The sequence below is a fragment of the Typopeltis vanoorti genome, chromosome 2 (genome assembly GCF_054136105.1).
Source record: "Typopeltis vanoorti isolate ZY-2024b chromosome 2, IOZ_Tvanoo_1.0, whole genome shotgun sequence".
In the NCBI taxonomy this organism is placed as follows: Eukaryota; Metazoa; Arthropoda; class Arachnida; order Uropygi; family Thelyphonidae; genus Typopeltis; species Typopeltis vanoorti.
This window is the reverse complement of record NC_143550.1, coordinates 131798135-131820508: the sequence shown is the minus strand read 5'-3', so window position 1 is coordinate 131820508 and position 22374 is coordinate 131798135. Positions and strand designations below refer to the sequence as shown.

General features: G+C 35.4%; 1 protein-coding gene across 2 annotated transcripts in view; it reads right to left on the bottom strand.

Moving 5' to 3' along the window:
- Positions 1–22374, bottom strand: part of TppII (Tripeptidyl-peptidase II) — a 583232-nt gene that overhangs the window by 551634 nt on the left and 9224 nt on the right. For both annotated transcript variants that reach the window (XM_090408276.1, XM_090408286.1), the window contains exon 2: positions 15706–15834. In XM_090408276.1, the coding sequence (XP_090264402.1) occupies positions 15706–15834 (129 nt within the window). The remainder of the gene's footprint in view (positions 1–15705; positions 15835–22374) is intronic.

Here is a 22374-nt window from a genome sequence, read left to right as displayed (position 1 = left end):
TAAATATATAACTGGATTTCACCAAACTAAGTTCTTTCCAATAGAAACAATTTCATTCAAACTATTAATTTTTTTTTTATTACTGAAAATTTAGATTTCATGCTTTAATCATTGTCCATGTATTTTTAATTCTTTTGTAATTTATTCTTTTATGGTCATTTGATTCATTATATGTTTAAACAATTTATTGATAACAGTATTATCTCATAGGAAATGACTAGGGAAATTGACAGGGGGGGGTGAGAGTGATGGCCAAAATGAAGAGTGGAAAGGCTGCTAGACCAGATGAAATACCAGTGAAGGTCTGAAAAGTGTTAGGAGATGAAGGCATTGAATTAATATGGAATCTGTTGAAAGAGATCTATAGTCAAGAGGTAATTCCTGAGGAATGGAGACAGAGTGTGGTGGTATCTATATATAAGGGAAAGGTAGATATACAGACTGTAGTAATTATAAAGGAATTAAACGTATGTCTCATATGATGAAGTTATTTGAATCACAGATAGAAGGTTGAGGGAAGAAGTTAATATTGCTAAAGAACAGTTTGGTTTTATGCCTCAAAGAGGAATTATGGATGTGGTATTTATTCTGAGGCAGATAATCGAAAAACACAAGTTTTTATAGATCTAGAGAAGGTATATTACACAATACCTAGAAAAGAGATATGGAGGCGTCTGAGACAAAAGAAAGTACCAGAAAAATATGTTAGATTGATACAGGAAATGTATATAAATGTGCAAGCAACAGTCAGGAGATGTTTGGGAATAACAGAGTTTTGAGGTAACAGCTGGTTTACATCAGGGATCAGCACTCAGTCCTTTTCTCTTTAAAGTAGTAATAGATACTTTGACAGAGCAAGTCAGAGGGAGTGCAACTTGGAATATGTTATATGCAGATGATATTGTACTGTGCATGGAAACAAGAGAGGAAGTGGAACAAAAGCTGATAAGATGGAACAGAATATTAGAAAAAGAGGACTGAGAGTTAGTAGAAGAAAAACAATATCTGGTGTGTGTGTGTGTATGTGTAGTCAAAATGCTGACAGTGAAAAAGATGTAGTGCTGAATGGAGAGATCATCAAGAAAGTGGATAAATTCAAATATCTGGGTTCAGTAATGGATAGTAAAGGTGAAGTGGAAAGGGAAATCAATAACAGAATTTGGGCAGGATGGAGGAATTAGAAAGAAATGTCAGAAATTTTGTGTGATAGAAAAGTTCCAGTGAAATTGAAAGAAAAAATATAGAGAATGGTAGTGAGACCTACAATGTTATATGGAATGGAGACACTGCCTATGAAGAAGTTCAATGAAAGCAAGATTAGTGCTACAGAAATGAGGATGCTTTGATGGCTGTGTGGAGTAACAAGGAAAGATCAGGTGAGGAATGAACACACAGAGGTACTATAAACACACAGAGGTACCACATCAGAGGTACTATAAAGGTGACTGCAATTACAAACAAAATACAAGAAGTGTGATTAAGATGGTATGGGTATGTGATGAGGTGAAATGAAAAATACAATGGATGAGGTATCATGATGTTGGAAATACAAGGAGGAAGAAGACCAAAGAAGAGGTGGAAAGATAATGTAGAAGGTATGAAGGGAAAAACCTGGACAAAGATGAAGTCTATAATAAAAACCAGTGGAGAAGACTCATCAAAAACAGCAACCCCATATAGAAATGGGAGCAACTGAAGTAGTAGTATTATCTCAATTAGGTTCCAAGTTATAAATTTCAAGTTTGTGAAGATAGAAACATGAAGTACTCCAGGTGCATCACAAGGTATGTGTTTTAAAATGTATTATTATTTCATAAGTTTTTAGTCATTACATCACAAGTTAAAGCCAGTGTGCTTAAACACAAAGATGCTCCTTAGCAAAATAAGCACGCTATGTTATACTGATTTAAATTTCAACATTTTTGTTTTTATTATATGTATGAAGCCTCCATAGCTCAGTCGGATTTGACGATGCCTTTATTTGGAAAGGACTAGTATCCCATAGTAGGCCTTTCCAAATAAAGGCACAAGATGCTTCCTTTTGCATTTTCCTTTTATGTGTTGCCATGTATTATGGGTAGGGTATAATAAGACCCAGACTGATTTCAACATTTACTGAGGACCATCAATAGGAGCTAGACCCATGGAAATAATGAAAACTATAAGGGTGGTCTGAAAAGTTCTTGGCAAGATTTCTTTTTTTCTAAGTTGATACAGCTGTCATAATCATCCATGTAAATTGCAAGTCACTCTGTCATGTAGATTGTTTTATACAGCTGTTTGAAGCAAAAGTGTTGTTTATATCCCTTGAAATGGATAAAACTGAGTGTTGTGAGGTTATAAAATTCTTTGTAAAAGAAGGTTTAACACCAAAAGAAATTCATTTGAAGTTCATAAAAGTTTATGGGCACTCTTCTCCTTCATTTTCGGCAATTAAGAAATGGGCTGCCGAGTTTAAACGTAGCCGTACCAGCCTGGAAGATGATCCATGTGAAGGACATCCAAAAAGTGTAACACCACCAGAAATTATTGATCAAGTGCATGATATGGTATTGGATGACCAGCAAGTCAAAGTAGATGAAATTGCTGAGACTATAAGCATTTCAAAATAACGTGTAGGATATATTTTGCATGAAGAATTGCAAATGAAAAAGCTTTGCATAAGATGGGTGCCATGCTTGCTCACAGCAGATCAAAAACGTACTTGCATGAAAATCTCTGAATAGTGCTTGGAGCATTTTATCAAGAATAAAACTGATTTTGTGCATTGATTTATTACTATGGATGAGACTTAGATTCACCATTTCACACCAGAATCCAAACAGTGGACAGAAGCCAGTTGTTCAGCACCAAAGACAAAGTCAGTTCCATCAGCAGGAAAGATCATTGCATCGGTGTTTTGAGATGCTAAAGGCATTTTGTTTATTAATTATCTTGAAAAGGGTAAAACAATAACTGGGGAATATTATTCCGATTTTTTAATCGAACTAGACGAAAAAATTCATGAGAAAAGACCCAGTTTGCAGAAGAAAAAAATCATCTTTCATCAGGACAATGCACCTGCACACAAAGGTGTTTTGGTAATGGGAAAATTAAGGGATCTGCACTATGAATTGTTGGAACATCCACCCTATTCTCCAGATTTAGCTCCCTCTGATGTCTATCTCTTCCCAAAACTAAAACTCTTCCTCGCTAGTCAGCACTTTTCTTTAAATCATTTTGCAGCTGTAGAGGGGTATTTGCAGATCTTACTGAGAATCATTACAGGGATGGGATAATGGCACTGGAGCATCGCTGGAATAAATGTATTAGTCTTAAGGGAGATTATGTTGAAAAATAAAAATTATTTTGAAATTATAAATTTGTTTTTCATTGTTAGGCCGAGAACTTTTCAGACCACCCTCGTAAATCAATTGAAGATGTTACATATTCAGTCATTACCATATTATTAAAACACAGTTGTTAAGAGATAACTGTACAAAGTGCTTTGCTTGGTTACAAAGTTTATTAAACTTAAGAAGAAACTGTATTCTTGTTTTTATTTCTCATTCAAGGTTCCACTGATGAGACTTCAATAAAAGCAATGCATTGAGTACTAGGCAATTTCACATGAAGTCATCTCTTACACAGACAAGTAGTCTATCATGAAGTTACTTCTGTTCACACCTCAGTAAAGAATAAAAACAATATAATTACGAAGAACCTAACATGGTAGTTCTTTGTAATTTCATTTCATAACAAGGTTGCATGACATGGGGAATCAGGATGTGAACTAAAGATTCACTTCCATTCTCACCTAGACTTCTTTCCTAAAAACTTTGGAACAAGATGAAAATGTTACAATAGGATAACACAGTAATGGAACAGCAACTTGACAAAATTAGATGCTGGTATGATAAGAGACTACTCTCAGTTTCTTCAAAGAGAAAGAGATATTAAAAAAATGGGAATTTATTAAAGCAGTGCATTACTTATTATAAGGAATTTTAATGGTCAAAACATATAAATAAAAATGTTATTAACAATTAAAAATGTTAAAGTATGGGGGGCAATACTGAAACACATCTGAACTAACATGTTTCCCATATTACAGATTGCAACAAAAATGTTTTTAAAACAGTACTTTCATTTTTAGATATTTTTTTTTAGAGTAAGAAACAGCAGCACCTCTAAAAGCATATGCTATTGTTAGCATGATAATAATGAAATTTAATAAATAACACTCTTAAAAGAAGCAGCATAAATAAAGATGTAGATAATATTTAAAAATGTAAATAATTAAAATGCTTAACATTTTTAAGAAATCCCACTATGAGAGAGATTTTATTTCTCAAATTTTCAGTCTCAAACTAAACATTTTTTTTTTTTAACCAATTTTGCTTCTATTAATACTGATCACTGATAGATTAATATGTTTTATTTTCAAATTAAATCTATGATCCCCATCAAGCAACTTTGAGTTGCTGCTACATATTTTTGAATCTTCACATACTTTATATTATCTTCTCAGATACTGTTTTTCCTTTAGATCATAAAGATTCTATTTTAGAATTATATGAAAAGTATTAAACCATAAGTGGGATTCAGTCTTTCTCAGATACAATAGTGCATTCAGAATTACAGTAAAAAACTTTTCTATGATTAAGTACAAATCTCACATTCAAACTAATGTTCTATTTGATATTTTTTTTGTGACAGTACTTACTTCAAATGAAATTACAATACTAAAATTCAAGTTCCTAAAATAATTAAAAATATTCATAATTTCATTTTTAATATTTATATTTTATTCTATATTTTATTTATATTTCATGGGAAAAGTTTGGTAAGAATATAGTAAGTAAATATCAGGGAGACGGCAAAATGTTCTAGAAGCTATTGAAAAGCTTAGAAATGCAGGACAGAGTACTGTAAAAGAAATGGAAGATGACAAAGGTAACATGAAAATCAAAGATAAGGTTATCCTATATGTCTGGAGTAATTACTTTGAAGAACTTAAACGAGTGACAGAATAGTAACAGAAAATTTTCAAAAAAAATGCGAACAGGAGTTCATATCGATACTTAAGGTAGAAAATGACATCAAAAACTTGTAATGTAGAAAGGCAACTGGAATGGATGATATTCAACCACAAATGCTCAAATATTATTATTATTATTATTGCATGGGTGCCTCTATGGAGTCCTAAAACTCATTGTGAGAGACCCAAACTATTAACAGAATATCTATCATACCTCTCCTTGAAAAAATTAACAGAAAAATCACTCACAACATTCAGGCAATCCATTCAATTCCTTCACCACTCTCAAAACAAAAAATCTAGTCTTAATGCCCTTGCTAACCAGACCTTTATTCAACTTCCAGGGATGATCCTTCTAGTCAAGTGGTGAAACATTTCCCCTGCACCAATCCTATAAAATACTTTAACTTAAATGATTCTAACATATTCCCCTTTTTTCCCTATCAAACAACTTTTATAATCCACAAATCTTCAACCTAACCTCACAGGGAGAATTCCATAGACCACTCACCTCCGGATCCTCTCTATCACTTCCTCATCCCACAAAAAACCAAGGTGATCTGACCTGAGCACAGTAATATGATCAAGGCCTTATAAAGAGGAATGATAACTCCCTTATCTCTGTTTGGTAGTGTTTCTTCAATAACCAAGTAATCCTGTGAGATATGCTGGCTACTTTAGCAATGTGCCCTCTAAACTTGAACTCTCTATTTACTACTATCCCAAAATACCTGGCTTTATCAATTTCATGGAGTACAGTTCCCTCAATGTGGTACACAACTTGTAATCTTTGTATACCAAAATGCATAACTTTGCACTTTTTCACATTAAACTGACATCCATTATGTTTTGCCATACTGCCAGCCTATTCAAATCATCCTGCAAGCTCTCTATCACCTTGATCGACCCTTCCCAACTTTTCATCATCAGCAAACAACTGAATATCTCCCTTGGAATTATTTCCTACATCATTTATGTACAAATTAAACAGCAGTGATCCAAGGACAGAGCCCTGCAGCACACCACTAGTCACATGACTTCTTCTGGATTCTGCTTTCCATATACTACATTTTGGTATTATCTGTCCATCAGCCACCCTTTTATCCATAACACCAGCTTCATATTCATCCCCATTTGTTGCAGTTTGATTAATACAGTTTCACATGGTATCTTGTCAAATGCCTTTGCATAATCAAGCAGTATCATTATTCACAAAGTCATGCTACCCCTCAGAGAGTATCATATTCTTATCCACCCATTCCTGAATTCTCTTTTTTCCAGCTGGTTTAATGTTTTGACTAATTTCTTTCTTATTCCATATAAATTTATTCAGCTGACTTCCTACCATACCAGCTTAATTAATAGTGATTTAGATCCTCCTTTATGTAGAGGAATTATTTTGCCCTCCTTCCACTCTCTTGGGACTTTGCCAGAGCTGAGTCATAGGCATCACTAGTTTCCCCTGCATATTCTATTAAAATACAATCTGATATACCATCCACTTCCACAGCTGTATTTGCATTCAGATTCCACGATATTCTAAGTACCTCTCATTCATCAACCTCTGTTCTCACATCAGTCCCCCATCACCTCTGCCATCTTCATTTGGTTAATATACCCTTGTAAAACAGTCACTCAATTTCTCCTGCCTCTGTTACCTCTCTACCATCTGACTCATTAAAGTTATCTTTCCATAGTTATTTTTCCTCCTATTGCTGCATAACAAAAAAACTCTCTTGGATTTCCTTTCGCCTCTTTGGCAAAATTTAATTTCATCTCATAATCTGATTTTGTCTTCCTAACCATGCTGGTCACTTTCTTGCCTGATCCTTGTACTGTTCATGAGTTAGCTTGTCATCTTTCTCCTTATATACCCTCCACAACATTTTCTTTTTTTGCAGCTCATGCTTAATGATACTACTAATCCATCTACCCTCCTGACCATGGGCATACATTGTGATACAGCTTCCTCCAGATATGCATTGACTATCCACCATGCACTGTAAACATCCTTCCCTTGAAGATCTTTATGCCATGGTGCTACTTCAAGCTCTCCTAAGTGTATAATAATCACCTGCCTTATATTTTCACATATTATACTATCTCCAAAATCAGGACCACATGATCACTTTCCCCAATTTGAGGCAATGTAGCCACCTCCAACACTCTCATACCCTAGTCCTCTCCGTCACATTCTGCTTTAAGTAATTATCTCTCAGTAAATGTATAAATACTATTTCTTTCCTGCCATGTGATCTTTCCTTGTTATAATCTATAACTCTGAAGGTGAAGTCTCCTTCCCATCAACTTCCCATAGCCTAACTATAGTCTAGGTTACTCTATAGTTGCTGCTATAAGCTAACCTAGCCTATAGCAGCAACTAATTTTATATTTGTCCTATTGGCTTCGATCTCACACCAGATATGGAGTTATAAAAGTTTTGCAGTGGCTACATAATTCAGAGGGCATAGTCAGAAGGTCAAATTTCATATGACTGGAAAAGAGATTGCATAGTTCCCATAGATTGCATAATTTGTAAAAAAGAAAATATAGCTCAATGTGAAAATTACATAGGATTTTTTGTAAGCTTTCTTACAAAAGGCTGAGAAAAATTATGGATGAGAAACTTAGAAAAACAAACTGAGTTTAGGTCAAATAGAGGCTGTCGAGATCAGATTTTTACTTTACAACAAGTAGTTGAGAAATCATTTGTACTTAAGATTTAAAGATCTGAAAAACATATGACAAGATGCAAAAAAAGTTTTTCAAAATGATACCATTATACAGGGTAAACAAACATTATACAAGGTAATACATAGCTTATATTAAAGTTGTACATCAAGAGTTAGAAGTGAAGGAAATACATCAAAAATACGAAGAAATTATATTCTTCTTTAATCCTTTATCCAATTGTAATTTCTTGGCATTTTTAATATATTTCCTTTGATTCTAAGTGTTGATTATAACTGTTCTAATTGTGAAGATACTTATTTAGCATATATTTTTCTATTGAGTCTTACTGTTTCACTGGGTAAATATTCTAACCTCAAACAATTTAATTATAAGAAGCACAAAACACAAATACTTCACCAGAGAAAAAATAAAAGTTTTATTTATTTTTTATTTTTATAAACAAAATTTACCAAAGTAGAGCTCTTACAGTTGCAGATTTGTTTAATTTCATTCACTTATTTTAGAGAAAATAATTCACCAACATCACAGGTGTTCTTGAGACAGAAGAAAAAACTTCCCATTCTGCATTTCTTAGAATGCTGAAATAGAACATCATCATCAAATTCCTGACATGTGCCTTCGGGGTGTGTACAGGATATTATGATAGTACTACATGAAAAAGGTTACATCACTACTAACTTCCATTAGATAATTTTCCTTCAAATTATGTTATCTGTCAAGACTCCAACCTTATCAGATCTTATATTTCTCTCTTCTAAGGCACTTTTAACTCTATCAATCCACCTACTTTTTTCTGAAGTTATGGCAAAGAACTCCAGAAAAAAGTTTGCTAATCTTTCCTCTCACATTCTGTTTAGTGACCATACCATCTGAGATTAGCTCTGCTAACATATTCCTGAATGCTAACAATGGCCTAATATCCTAATTTTTAACACTATACTGATTATGACAATTTGAACACAATCTTGTATACAGTTGGTTTAATGTTCTGACTAATTTCTTTCTTATTCCATATAAATTTCTTTAGCTGACTTCCTACCATACCAGCTTTATTAATTCTGTTGTCTATTTCCATGTTTAATTTGCCATCTTCACTAAAAATTGTACCTAAATAGCTGAAATGTATTGTTCTATAGGTTTACCAATCAAAATACAGTTGAGCTTTTCAATGTTTCTGAAAATTTTCATTGTCCATCTTTTTATTTCTGATCTTCACACCAAATTTATCACAGAAGCTATTCAATTTATTTAGTCAGAGAATTTTAATCTTATGCTGGATTTGGAAGTGCCATCATCTGTATAAAATAAAGAGCCTACATTATCGGATCTTCAATTCTGATATCTGGTTTAATACAACTTTCCTTCATAATACAATCCATATAAATGATGAAAAAAAAAAAAAAAGAGAGATAATGTTTCCCCTTGTCTCACACCTGATTTAACATCAAATCATCTTCCAGTACCTCCTTCAATTCTAACTACTGACTTACATACATATTATATATTTCCCAATGTATTATCCCATTTACACAATATGACAAACATTTTGAACAGCTTTTCTCTTCACATCCTGTCATATGCCTTTTCCAGATCTACAAAATTTAACAAAGATCCATGTTATATTGTGGAAAACATTTTTAGGAAATATAAAGAGAAAAGTGATCGGTATACTAGTACAAAATGAGCAGTACAAAATTCAAGCCATAAAGGTGATTAGTATGGTAAGAAAAGCCAAATCAGACTATGAGAGAGAATTAAACAAGCAGGCCAAAGTAAATCCAAAAGTTTTTTTCATTATGTAGCAAGTAAGAGGGAAAATGACTATTGTAGAATGACTTTAAACAATGTTCATGGTAGGATGGTGACTGAACCAAAAGAAATAGTTGAGTTGCTGAGTGATCATTTTGCAAAGGTGGTGATCTTACAGAGATGCATATCAACATTGAGATAGATGAACAGGAGGTGTTCAGAAAATATGTGAACACAGCAGCAGACCGAATGGTATATCAGCCCATGTACTACATGAATGTGCAAGAGAACTGAATGTGCATTGCCTCTAACAAAGTTGTTCAATCTAAGTCTCATCTCTGGCAGGGTTCCAATGGAGTGGAAAGAGGGGTAGGATAGTACCACTGCATAAAGGTGGCTCAAAGACAGAGGAAGCAAACTATAGACCAATTAATATATATTGGGAGTGGTTCTTAAAGTATTGGAAAAGTTAGTGAAAGGTAACTTATTCACATTTTATATAATAAATTGACAGCAGAACTGGAGAAAGGTAATGGCTACACCATGATACTGCTTGACTTTGCCAAGGCATTTAACAGAATACCACATGGGAAAACTATTACAAAAACTGGAGAGGATGGGAACTGATGTGAGGCTAGTGGCATGGATAGCTGACAGACAGACACCAGAGAGTAATATATGGTAGACTGGAGTCAAGGAGAATGATAGTGACTAGCAAAGTACTTCAGGGTTCAGTACCAGGGCCACTACTCTTTAATTTGTATATTAATGACATAGGAAAAGATTTAAGAGGGGATATTTAGATTTGCTGATGATGCAAAACTAGGGAGAGCAATAGTTGATAAAGGTGATGTAGATATCATGCAGGATGATTTAAATAAATTGGCATTGTGGGCAAAGGTAACGATTGTCAATTTAATGTTGTAAAATAAGATTATGCACTTCGGATTGAAAAGGTTACATATGGTGTATCACATTAATGGTATTGATTTTCAGGATATTGATGAGGCTAGAGACTTGGAGATAACAGTGGACAAACAGTTGAAGTTCAGAGAGCATATTGCAAAAGTTGGTAAAATAGCTCAACGAATTACTTGGATGTTGAAAAACACGCTAATAATTAAAGATAAGGAAGTTATTATCCCTCTTTATAAAGCTATGATTTGGGAGTATGTGCAAAGTAGTCACATCTTGACCGCTGTGCACATATTTGGTCAAATGGGTTTCTTGGGGACCAGGAGGTCGAAGATTCAGAGACAAGTGATTAAGATGGTGACAGGTCTATGGAATACTCCTTACGAGGATAGACTGAAGGTTTGTGGGTTACAAGGTTTAGCTGATAGGCAGAAAAGAGAGGACATGACAGAAACTATAAGATATTAAAGGGGTTTTATAAAATTGATGTAAGTGAAATTTTTTAATATATGACAAATAGAGAACTAGGAGCCATCTATGAAAGTTGTGTAAGAGTGTGGTTAGAAGGGGTGTGCAGACCAAATTTTTTTGTGAGGAGAGTGGTAAGTGAGTGGAATAGATTTCCAGAATTGGTTGAGAGTTCTCTGGCAGTCGATAGATTCAATGAGAGGTATGATAGGATTGGTGTGTATGATGGTTGATTTGGGTCTCCTGCGATGAGTCTCCACACTCCATTGGAGATGCGTAAATAATAATATTCCCATAATTTCTCAACTATTAGTCTTAAAGTAAAAATCTGATCCTAACAGCCTTTATTTTTCCTGAATCTAGCCTATTCTTCTTCAGACTTCCCTTGTACAGTTTTAACTTTTTCTCAAGTATATTTGCATAAATCTTATAAGGAACACTTGGCAGGAAAATTCCTCTATAATTCTCACATTGTTTTATTTCCTTTATTTTTTTACAGATGAATATCATGAGAGCTCTACTCCAATCATCTGGAATTTGACACTCTAATCAGGTCTTCTGGATTATGCACTACAACCAGGTCTTGTGGATTATGCACTACAACCACTGTACAACTATTATGCCTCTGTATTTGAGCAGATTTTGAAAAGGATCATCCATTTTTATCCCTGAGGCAAAGTGTAACAAACGTATGCTAGTGTACACCAATAAATCACTGAATAAAAGGTTTTAATATCAATCTGCACAGAGGTTTCAAAACCTACTTGGCTCAGTATTTGGTCCACTGCTGTTTAATCCGAATAATGATGCAGAAAATAATTTAAGGGGGAAATATTCAGTTCTTTGCCAATGATGCAAAGCTAGGGACAACAATGTCAATGAAGATGTAGAGACACTGCAGACTGGCTTAAACAGCATAAGTGTAAAATCTCTTGCAGAATAATTTTTGCTTTGCTAATTTTTCATCAATCGACTTTACATTTTTTTTTTCAATATTTAGAAATATTTCAAGTATAATGTGCTAAATAAAGTGTCACTAAACGTGCATATACATTGACTATATGTAAACCTGTAAGTCAAAGGCCGTTGTTGACTGATCAGGCAGAATTGATATCATCGCTAGAGGCTAATCCCAAAAAGACAGCAATAGAAAACAAAGGGTGACAATTTTGCATGAAAGGAGATTGTGGCCCTTGGCTCAGGGCTTTTTCTTCTGGTCGTCATCAAGGCTTTTTCTTCCAGTCATCATCGGGCCTTTTTTACCATTCGTTGTTGGGGCCTTTGGTTCCAGTCGTCATCAGGGGCTCTTCCTTCCACACGTTGCCAAGGCTTTTTACCTGTCATCATTAAGGCTTTCTCTTTTTCGTTGCCAAGGCTTTTCTCCCGTCGAATGCTACGACGACTGGAAGAAAAAGTCTCAATGACGACCGGAAGAAAAAGCCCTAAGCCAAGGGCCACAATCTCCTTTTATGCAAAATTGTCACCCTTTGTTCTCTATTGCTGTCTTTTTGGGATTAGCCTCTAGCAATGACATCAATTCTGTCTGATCGGTCAACAACGGTTGACCTTGCAACCCTTGGTTTCCAGATCGCAGCAGATCGATTTCCTCAGCAGATACATGCTAGTCCAGAGGTAATCACGGCTGATTCCGCATTAAATGTCCAACGGAGGAAAGACCTACTAGCAACTGCCTATGATGTCCAAGCAGCCAGAAAGTTTATCAAAAGAAAACACTAAAGTGCTGAAGAAGTATGTTGTATTTTGGACTCTTTAATTTTGGTGAATATGTAAGTAGGCAATGAATTTTGTAATTAGTAAGAAAGTATATCTCGAATTAGTGATGATTGTGCCTACAGGAAATCGTTTGTATATAAGGCGGTAACTAAGTCACAAAATTTTGTATTTGTTAACTTGTCTGATAAGTCTATGCACCTAGTTTAATATAGGGAGCTGTACTATTAAGAATTGATATATAGTTAAGCTATATTTATGTCAGTATTTGAGGGAAGGATTTTTTTAATCTGTTTACATAGTGTGCAAGTATGTACAAAATGTATGTTTAATGAGTTTACCCAGTAATTGTGAGTTTTGTCATACAGATTGCATTAACTGTTCGAAAAAGGGTTAAGTGTGATAATCGCAAAGTCACTCTAGTATAAATGTACTTCTTGTCTAGTAAAATAAATGTTTTTGTTTTGCAACCACCTGATCTGTTCTTTTCACTAATGCACCACTATCTCCATAAAAAATGCAAACCTGCAGGTATAATAAGATACTAGTAGTCATGACTTGCATAGAAAATTTGGATATATTTAGTGATTAATTCCTGTTTTTCCTCACCCTAATTTTCTAACAAAATTTACCGAAATTAGATGGTGCAGTCGATAATAAAAATAAATTTTCTAATTTGATTTGTATGAGAAATGGGAACTGCACACATTAAATTTACTTATAATAATAAGTTTATTTAATAGCAGGGGGGACAGAAATTGGTCATGCAAGATTAACCTTGAGAGGTTTATGTTAAAGAAGTTTATAGTCCTAACTTAGTGAAAGAAGTAGTTGGAAAAAGTAAAGTCAAGTCAAAATTAAGCTTAAATAATTAACATTATTTAACAATGGTGCAGACATATATTTAATTAACATATTATTTTACATAATGTCCTAATTGAAGAGATCAAGATGTGTGCTCTACTGATGAAACTAAAAAAAAAAAATCAGCTAACGCCTTTTTATTCCTGTATAAGGGGAGTAGGCGAGGCCATTTAGCCCTATCTAACTTTTGGAGACTGAGTGGGCAGTTCAATCTCCACTGGTACCAATCAGAGATAGATGGCCCAAGGCTATCACTAATTAAGCGGTGCTCAGTGAAGAGAGACGGCTCAAATGTGCCGCCATCTCGTGGTCCCTAACTCTAACACAATACATTTAATGTCTGAAATAATGTGGGTTCTACGGTCGATTTTCTTGAGTTTTTACAGGACGAAAAACCCGAGTTTCCGGGAGGAAAAACCTGCTTGCCCGTGCCAGAGATCGACTAACTCGGGAACCGGTCGAAAAAAGGCTTAGAAAAATTTCCTCTAGTCGCCGACTAGACTCGAAACCAAGTCTTCCTTCATTCGGCCAAGCGCTGTGGTTGGCAGACGCCACATCCACTGAGCTACACAGGCTCTACTGATGAAACTAAGACAGAAAATTGATGAGGGACCAAGGATTTGGGAGTCACAGAAGAAAAGATGTTGAAGTTTAAAAGGAATATTGCAAAGGTGACCAAAACAGCACTTCCAATAACTTGACTGTTGAAGAACACAATGATAAGCAGGGAGAGAGGTTATTATTCCCCTTTATAGGAATGTAATAAGCTCACATCTAGATGATGGTTTGCGGATCAGTTCATAAGGATGAACTGATCATGATCAGTTCATAAGGATTGAGAAAGTGATGAAGAGATCTTGATAAATGGAAAGGAGGGAGAGAAGGGGAGAGAGAGAGAGAATATGATAGAAACAAGTTTTTTATAAAGGTTTCATACAGGATTGATACTAGACTTTTTTTTCAATATATGAAAGAAATGAAGAACAAGAAAATCAAGCAGTGTGGCTAGCAAGCATAATAGTAGATTTTTTGCTTGGGGAGTAGTAAATGGCAGAACGGGTTGTCATGGGTAGCTGTGAGTACTTTGTAAGTGAATGAGTTCAAGAAGAGAGAGAGAAGATAAACATTGTGTGAAGAGTGGATATCAGATACACGAATTCACAAGAACAGAGAATAATAATTTTTATTACTGCAAATATTTTGGCCAGAAATTAACGGGGCATCATCAGTGCATCAGCATAATCACTGGGTGAGGCTAGAACAAAGAACATTAATTCTATTAATAAATGTATAATAACATTAACAAATATAAATAGGAGTAACTTTCTTTTTTCTGGCTTAACCTTGTGAGTATGCTGATGCACTACTGGTGGCCCATTAATTTCTGGCTAAAATATTTACAGTAATAAAAAGTATGCTTATTCTTGTGAAGATGTATCTAATAGTCTTTACTATGTTAGAAAGTGCCATTAAAAACTTGTATAAAGAATAGTTAGTGCAAGCTCTCTGCTGAGTTTTTGATTCCACGGATATGCCAGATAAAATAATTGTTATTATCTATTATGCATTTTTATTAGGACACTTAAGTTAAAAACAAAAATATTTCACTTTGCTTCGTGATAGGTATAACATTAAGCTTTACTATGGATAATGAACAACACCTAAGCCTTTCTGTGCAAATTCTATATACATTTCATTTTATTATGGAAATTATAACCCCTGATATACATTTTCTAAATTCTAAACATGAAATTGAAATTTAGCATATGCCAATGTTATATTTGCTCCACTAGTAGCATTTAATACCATTAGCATAAGATTAGATAAAAATGCTTATGCAAATACATACATTTATTTTACTGTAGCATATGTATGTGTCATTCTCTAGTTAGGGATACTCCACAGGTGTCATTATACAAGATTAGCTCTCCAACATCAATTGCAAGCAAACATATACAGAATATCAAATAACAGAGTGCATACAAAATATTTCGTATATACTCTATTACGATTCCAACAGTACACCCACAAATTTTGATTTTGTGCTAACCTTTTTAATGCTATTTTTCTATTTTAATGATATCAAAACAGCAAAATTGGATATTTTGATAATTAAAATTGGATATTTTGTTATTATAATGAAATATGATTTGCTATAATTTGTACAATATAATAAGATTTACTATTATAATGAAAATTACACAGTGTATCTGGTATAGATGATAAATACATGATTGTATTTAATACACAAAATCCATAAACACCTTTAGAGTTCGCCCAGTAAGTCCAATGAGTTCTCCATCATGTGCTATTTCTACAGTTGAAGTATCAACATCTCCTGCTCCACTAGCATCCATCATGTCTATTATCTTGGGTTTTCCATCACTGGTTTTCTAAGTGAAAAAAAAATAAAAACATGAATCATTATTGCTTGTTTAGCTGACAATACTTGTACATATATTTTTGAAACAAATATTCTGTATTTATTTTTCCTTTTATTTGCTGTAAAACAAATGCTGATACTAATGTTTGGATGCAGACTTTAACAAGTAGTGAAAGAGTATGTTATTCTAACTGTCACATAGTTTAAAAACTATTCAATATTATTATTTTCTGACCTCCAGAAGATCCATCGGGGTTAGATCAACACTAGTAGGCATAAAGTCCATCACACCATTCCCCACAGCCATGCACAGTCCACAAGCTCATCACCCCCAAGCAATTCACTCCACACCCCCTACCACTTTCCATGCAAAAAAAACTACCTACCCACTCACCACCTTCCCCTACAACCTCAGAAGATAGCTCCTCTCCCTGGCTTGACCATATGAAAAATCTCTCTAGTGTCAATATGACAATAACCCCTCAACAACCCAAATGTCTTGATCACATCTACCTCCCTCCTGCCCCATCCACCAAACTCTGCAATTTGCATGTCCCAGTCCATCCTCGCAATCAATGTTGTACAGTTCTGACATCATCATCATCCCTGCCATCTATCTCCACACCCCCCTCTCCAAGGCCAATTTATTCTCCTCAAATCCCGGCAACCAGATATGAGTACAGAACTCCAGATGCAGTTCGATCAAAGCTCTAGACAATGGGACCAGTACGCCACTATCTCTCTCATGGTCAATGCTTCCCCACCACCATTACAATCCTGCAAGATATCCCTGCAACATGTCCTCGGGACTTCAAACCCCCATTCACAACCTAGCTCAAGATCCCCTGCCCCCCCCCCTTAACCCTCAGCACAACTCCACCAAGTGAGCACGAAATACCCCATCTGCAGATGCCAAAATCCTACATTTAGTGACATCCCCATTCATTTGCCCACTCTTCCAGTCCATTCAAATCCTCTTGAAGAGCCAAAACATCAGTTCTACCTTCAACCTTCCAAAGCCACCATCTACAAACAACTGAACATCCCCTGACAACATCACTGACAAAGATTGAACAGCAATGGTCCCAGAACTGAACCATGCAGAACTCCACTAGTAACTTTCCTACCCCCTGATAATGTCCCTCCATATACAACTCTTTAACATCAATCAGAAGGCCAATCACAAATCCAATCCACCAACCTGACATCCAAATCCACACGATATAACATAATGAACCTGTCATGTGGCATCCTGTCAAATGCCATGGAAAAGTCAAAAAAAGACAGTGTATGCCCGATCCTATCCACTGCAAAAGGCAACATGCATCTGAGTTCATGTCCATACAATGAATGAGTTTTGCAAAGTGAATCAATATAAAGGTGATGCACATTTGTAAAAGCTGCTAAAAAGAATAGTGCTTATCCATGCAGGTTTCTGTTTTGATGATATACTAATCAAGTTTTCATATAAGGAAGATGTAAAAATTACTAAAAGAAAGCAATGAGCAGCTCTTTTAAAAATAATCATTATATCTCATTTATCATATACAGTGACACTTAGGGAGATGAATTTCATTGTCTGGTGTGAGATCACGCTGCTTATTGGAGGACTGAAGAGGCTGGGAAAAGTTCCATGTTTGGTCTCCAGAACAGGGTTTATGGACTATGTAAAAAAATAAATCAAAATACAAAAAAGATAAAATTAATAAAAAAAAGAAAAAGAAATCCTTAGCTCATCCAGTGTACTAACACCTTTGTGGGTGGAGTTAATGAAAAGAAAGTTGTGTTGGATAAGAAAAGCATACAATGATCACAGAAGTAGGGTAAGGAATTTTTCCACTGCTCAAATTAGAATTATGCCACTATTCAAATAAGCAACTCAGGATGTGGAGGAGACTCATCATCAACAGTGACCCCACTTAAGTGGGAGAAGCTGCAGAAGAAGAAGAATTCAAATAAGCAACTCAGGCTGCCTGTTACGGGAACGTGCATAAGCCTGGTAGTCCGTTTTCCTCCATGTTCACAAATGTTAAGCAGCATCAAGAATAATGAAAATGAATTTTTAGCACCAGTAAATACAGGAGCAAACATTACTGGTATTAGCAACAAAAGCTAAAAGAAGAGGACACCTCTGCATGAATAAAACGTGTCGTGTATAGTGTATTCAGGATAGATAGCAGGACAGAAAAGGAAGACCACTGCTGATTGCAGAGGGGGAGAGAGAATAAATCCAACCAGAGGAGGGATCCTGAATAGCAATGGTGGTAGTATGAAAAGGTCATGGGTGTGAGACTTTTTTGGTGTATGAAGTAGAGGTTGGTCAAACAAAATACACAGTTGGTTACTGTTACAGGTCAGGATCTTCTAAAGAGTGCCATGTACTAGACAGATCCTGGATAAAAGTAGAGCTATCATTATAGACACTATAAAGTTACTGAGGGATAACTTATGTTGAGCCAGTAGACATGATGTAAAAGCTTCATATAAGGCTTGGAGAAAAAGAGAGGTTGCAATGGATTGCTTAAAAGGGTTGCTTTGGAATCAAGAAAACTTGCAAAGGCAACTAAAACAACGAAGCCTCAAGTACTGTATCTGTTATATGCATGTTTTGTTCTAGCTGGTTGTTTAGTGGGATGAAAAACCAAAGTTTCAAGGAGAAAAAAACTCGCCACCTCTCTATAAGAAAGTTAACTCATATTCAGTTTAGTCAGAGAATCTTGCAGACTTGTACTGGATTTATTTTAAAGTATAACATCATCAGCATAAAGTAAAGAGCTGACAGGATTTCATCCCATCCGGCATGAAATTCTGTCATGTTGTACCAGCATTTTGCATTATGGTTTAAGCCATTAAGAATACAGTTTGGTCACCTAAATCCCAAATTGAAAAACTGTTATAAAGGCAATGAGAAGGACAATGATCGGTAGAAGTAAAGAGGTTACATTTCACTTTACAAGGCCTTGATCAACACCAATTGAACTATCATAGGCAGATTTGCTCACCTGATTTTTAAGATAAAAATATTAGAGAAGATTGACTATGATAATGATCATATTTCATTTAGTTTTTTCATTTAGTTTAATTGGCTGAAGCAACAATGAGGCCTGTATATTGTGCATATTAACTGAATGGTTTTTGGATGTATGGAGTAATTACTTTAAAAATTTAAATAAAATAGGCAGTGACAGAATGTTCAGTCATGGGAAATATCCAGGAGAAATGCAGCCATGAGTATATTATAATATGGAAGTAGGAACAAGTTGTCAGATATCTGAAATGTGGAAACATACCTGGAATAAAGTCACAGATTGTTTCAGAGAGAGAGAGAGAGAGAGAGAGAGACAATATTCAAGTGCATGCCCAGGGTCACGATGATAACCCAAGTAGTGATTAAATAGATGGGTACTGATATAAAGCAAGAATAGCAAAAAAAGTATTGTGGAGGGAATATAAACAAAATGGTGATCAGCATGCTCATGAGCAATACAAAGTGATGGTAAGAAGGGTGACTAGTATGGTAAGGAAGGTTAATCAAATGAGACAAAATTACCTAGAGGGCCAAAATAAATCAAACTTCTTTTTTTTTTTGCTATGTAGCAAATAAGAGAATAATTATGGAAGGATAGTTTTATGCAGATCTGCAAGGAGAGCCTAATGGCTTAGAGTTTCGCAACCATATGCCTGGGGAAGGAGTGTCCTAGGTTCGATTCCTGTCGACGACATGAGGAGCTTAAGGATCTTCCACAGCCATAGCCAAGTTAGACGGTCTTGGGCATGGACAGCAGGGTCCTTCCCTCCCAGTTTATCTGGGGTTTTTCATCCCACAAGCAGGCAAACTGGCTCTGTGAATGCACATGGATTACAGACATGAATATTGTCCTTAGGGGATGCAGCAGAGGAGTGGCCAACTGGCTGCATCAATACACCAGTAATCGTTAGGAGGGGGCTGAACCCATCCCAGACGGAGGAGAAGAATAGGATAGGAGAAGTTTTATGCGGAGTGCTTAAGGGTGAAAGCTGTATAACTGAGAGGAGACCTCCACATAGCCTTTAAAGGAATGCAGAGAAACCATGGCTTCTGACCTAATGTTCAATCCTAATCTTCTCATGGTGCATCCAGTTAGGTATCTGAATACTGAAAACCTGGATACTGAATGAATCAGGATGGGCTGGCAATTTGGGATTTAGGTGACTAAACTGTATTCTTAATGGCTTAAACCACAATGCAAAATGATGGTACAACATGACAGAATTTCATGCCGGATGGGATGAAATCCTGTCAGCTCTTTACTTTATGCAGATGATGTTATACTTTAAAATAAATCCAGTACAATGCAAGATTCTCTGACTAAACTGAATAACTGTTGTAATAAATTTGGTATGAAAATCAGCAATAACATGATAAAGACAATGAAAATAGACAGAAACATTGAAAATATTAACTGCATTGTGAATGGAGAATCTATAAAATATTTCAGCTACTTAGGCACAATTTTTAGTGAAGACGGTAAATTAAATATGGAAATGGACAACAGAATCAACAAAGCCAGTATGGCAAGAAGTCAACTGAATAAATTTATATGGAATAAGAGAAAAATTAGTCAAAACACTAATTATCTGTATACAAGACAGATTTTAAGGCAAATAGATCACTGAAACAAAACTGCACCTTAATAAATCCATGCTGGTCCTCACATATAACATGATCTTGCTAATGCTATATAAAATCTCATTAATTTCTTCAAAATCTTCACAACCAGAGAATAAATAGAAAGTGGTCTACAGTTTGACAACTCCATTCTATCACCATACCTATGCAATGACACTATCTTACTCTCTTTACATTCCAATTTTCAGAATATGACAGAAGTTATGAGTTAAGCTGGTGGACAGACTGACATAAATTCAGATGGATCTATTCCACAAGGTAGTGAACAATGGAAAGGCATTCTTAGAAACTGTATAAAGGTGTTTGGAAACGAGAGTATGAGAAGTATATGCCTATCAATTCTTTGCATGGAGTAAATGCAAATACTAAAATCCAAAACAAGATACAAGGGGGTGCTTAAAGGTCAAAGCTCAATAACTGGGAGCAGACCTCCACATGGCCTTTTGAGGGCATGTGGAGGGTCGATGATGGCTTCTGAACTGATGTCCAATTCTCACTTTCTCGTAGTGCACGCTGTTGAGTATCTAAAGGGATGCTGAGCGAATGAAGTGAGCTGGCAATTTGGGATTTAGCCAATCCAATAGTATTCTTATTGGGTTAAACCATAACTCAAAATGACAGTACAACATAATTAAATTTCATGCTGGCTGGGCTGTCACCTGGTTAAACAAGACCCTAGTTGTTTTTGCCAGGGAACCTGGGCAAACAGCAAAAAGTCAGCTACTGGTATAAATCCCAAATCAATATCAGCAGAGATCAAGAGTGGCACCATCAACCTAAAAAGCATCGATGGAAAGAAATGCAACTAGCAGAAGAATTGGATAAGTACCAGATTGACATGATAGGTATTACCGAAACAAAGCAGACAAAAACAGGCGAGATCTTCCTAAGCAACTAATATAAGATGTTATATTGAGGAAATAACAAATCAGGAAAAAGAAGGAGTAGCTGTTAACACTAAATATGAGGATAATCTTCTTGAATGGCAGGCAGAATCAATCAAAATAATGTGAGCTAATATCAGAATGAGGTAACTGGACAATGAGACTTATTTGTGCTTATGGTCCCACATAATGAGGAAGAAGTAGTGGAATTCTTTGAAGATTTACAAAGAGCAGCTGACAACGAAAAAGGAAAAGTTGGTCCTTGTTGGAGATCTTGACAGTGGAGGAAATGATTACCAGACATATAATATTGTTCAGGGAAAATTTGGAGAAAAGAGCAAAGGTAATGTAAGTAAATGCTAGATTTCTGCTCAGGACATGAACTAGTTATTACTAACACCATGTTCCAACATAAAAATGTGCTAAAATTCACTATGTTATTGTTGACAGTGATGTTTTCTCACTAGTTCAGGACAAAAGAGTATACAGAATTTGAAATAGGAAGTGATCACCATTTAGTGTTGAGCAGGAAATCAAAAAAAATTTTGATTCAGCTAGAGATGCATAATGGAGTCAGGAAGTTAAAGAGGCATTCAGGGAAGGGAAGAAGAAAGTTCCTGGCACATAAGTCAGCTTGCGCTCTTAGGGAACACAAAAAATGTAAGCAAAGTGCTGTAAAATTAGCTAAACAAAAGTCATAAGAAGACTTTGGTAAGAACATAGATATTAACCCACATTATTCTAATTGATACCACCTGCCATTCAAGATTATCCTCATATTTAGTGTTAATAGCGAATAACAATCATCGATGATTTGCATGATGATGATTAGAAGAGCTGATTATAACTGAGTTGCCATCTCTTCCCCAGTTGGAGAGTGATCATGTGGTTTTGACTTGGAAGATGAATAGACATGCAGGAGTATCAAAGAGAAGGAAATACATGTGGAATTATAAGGCAGGTGATTATAAGTCTTAGATATCAAAATTGGGGCAGT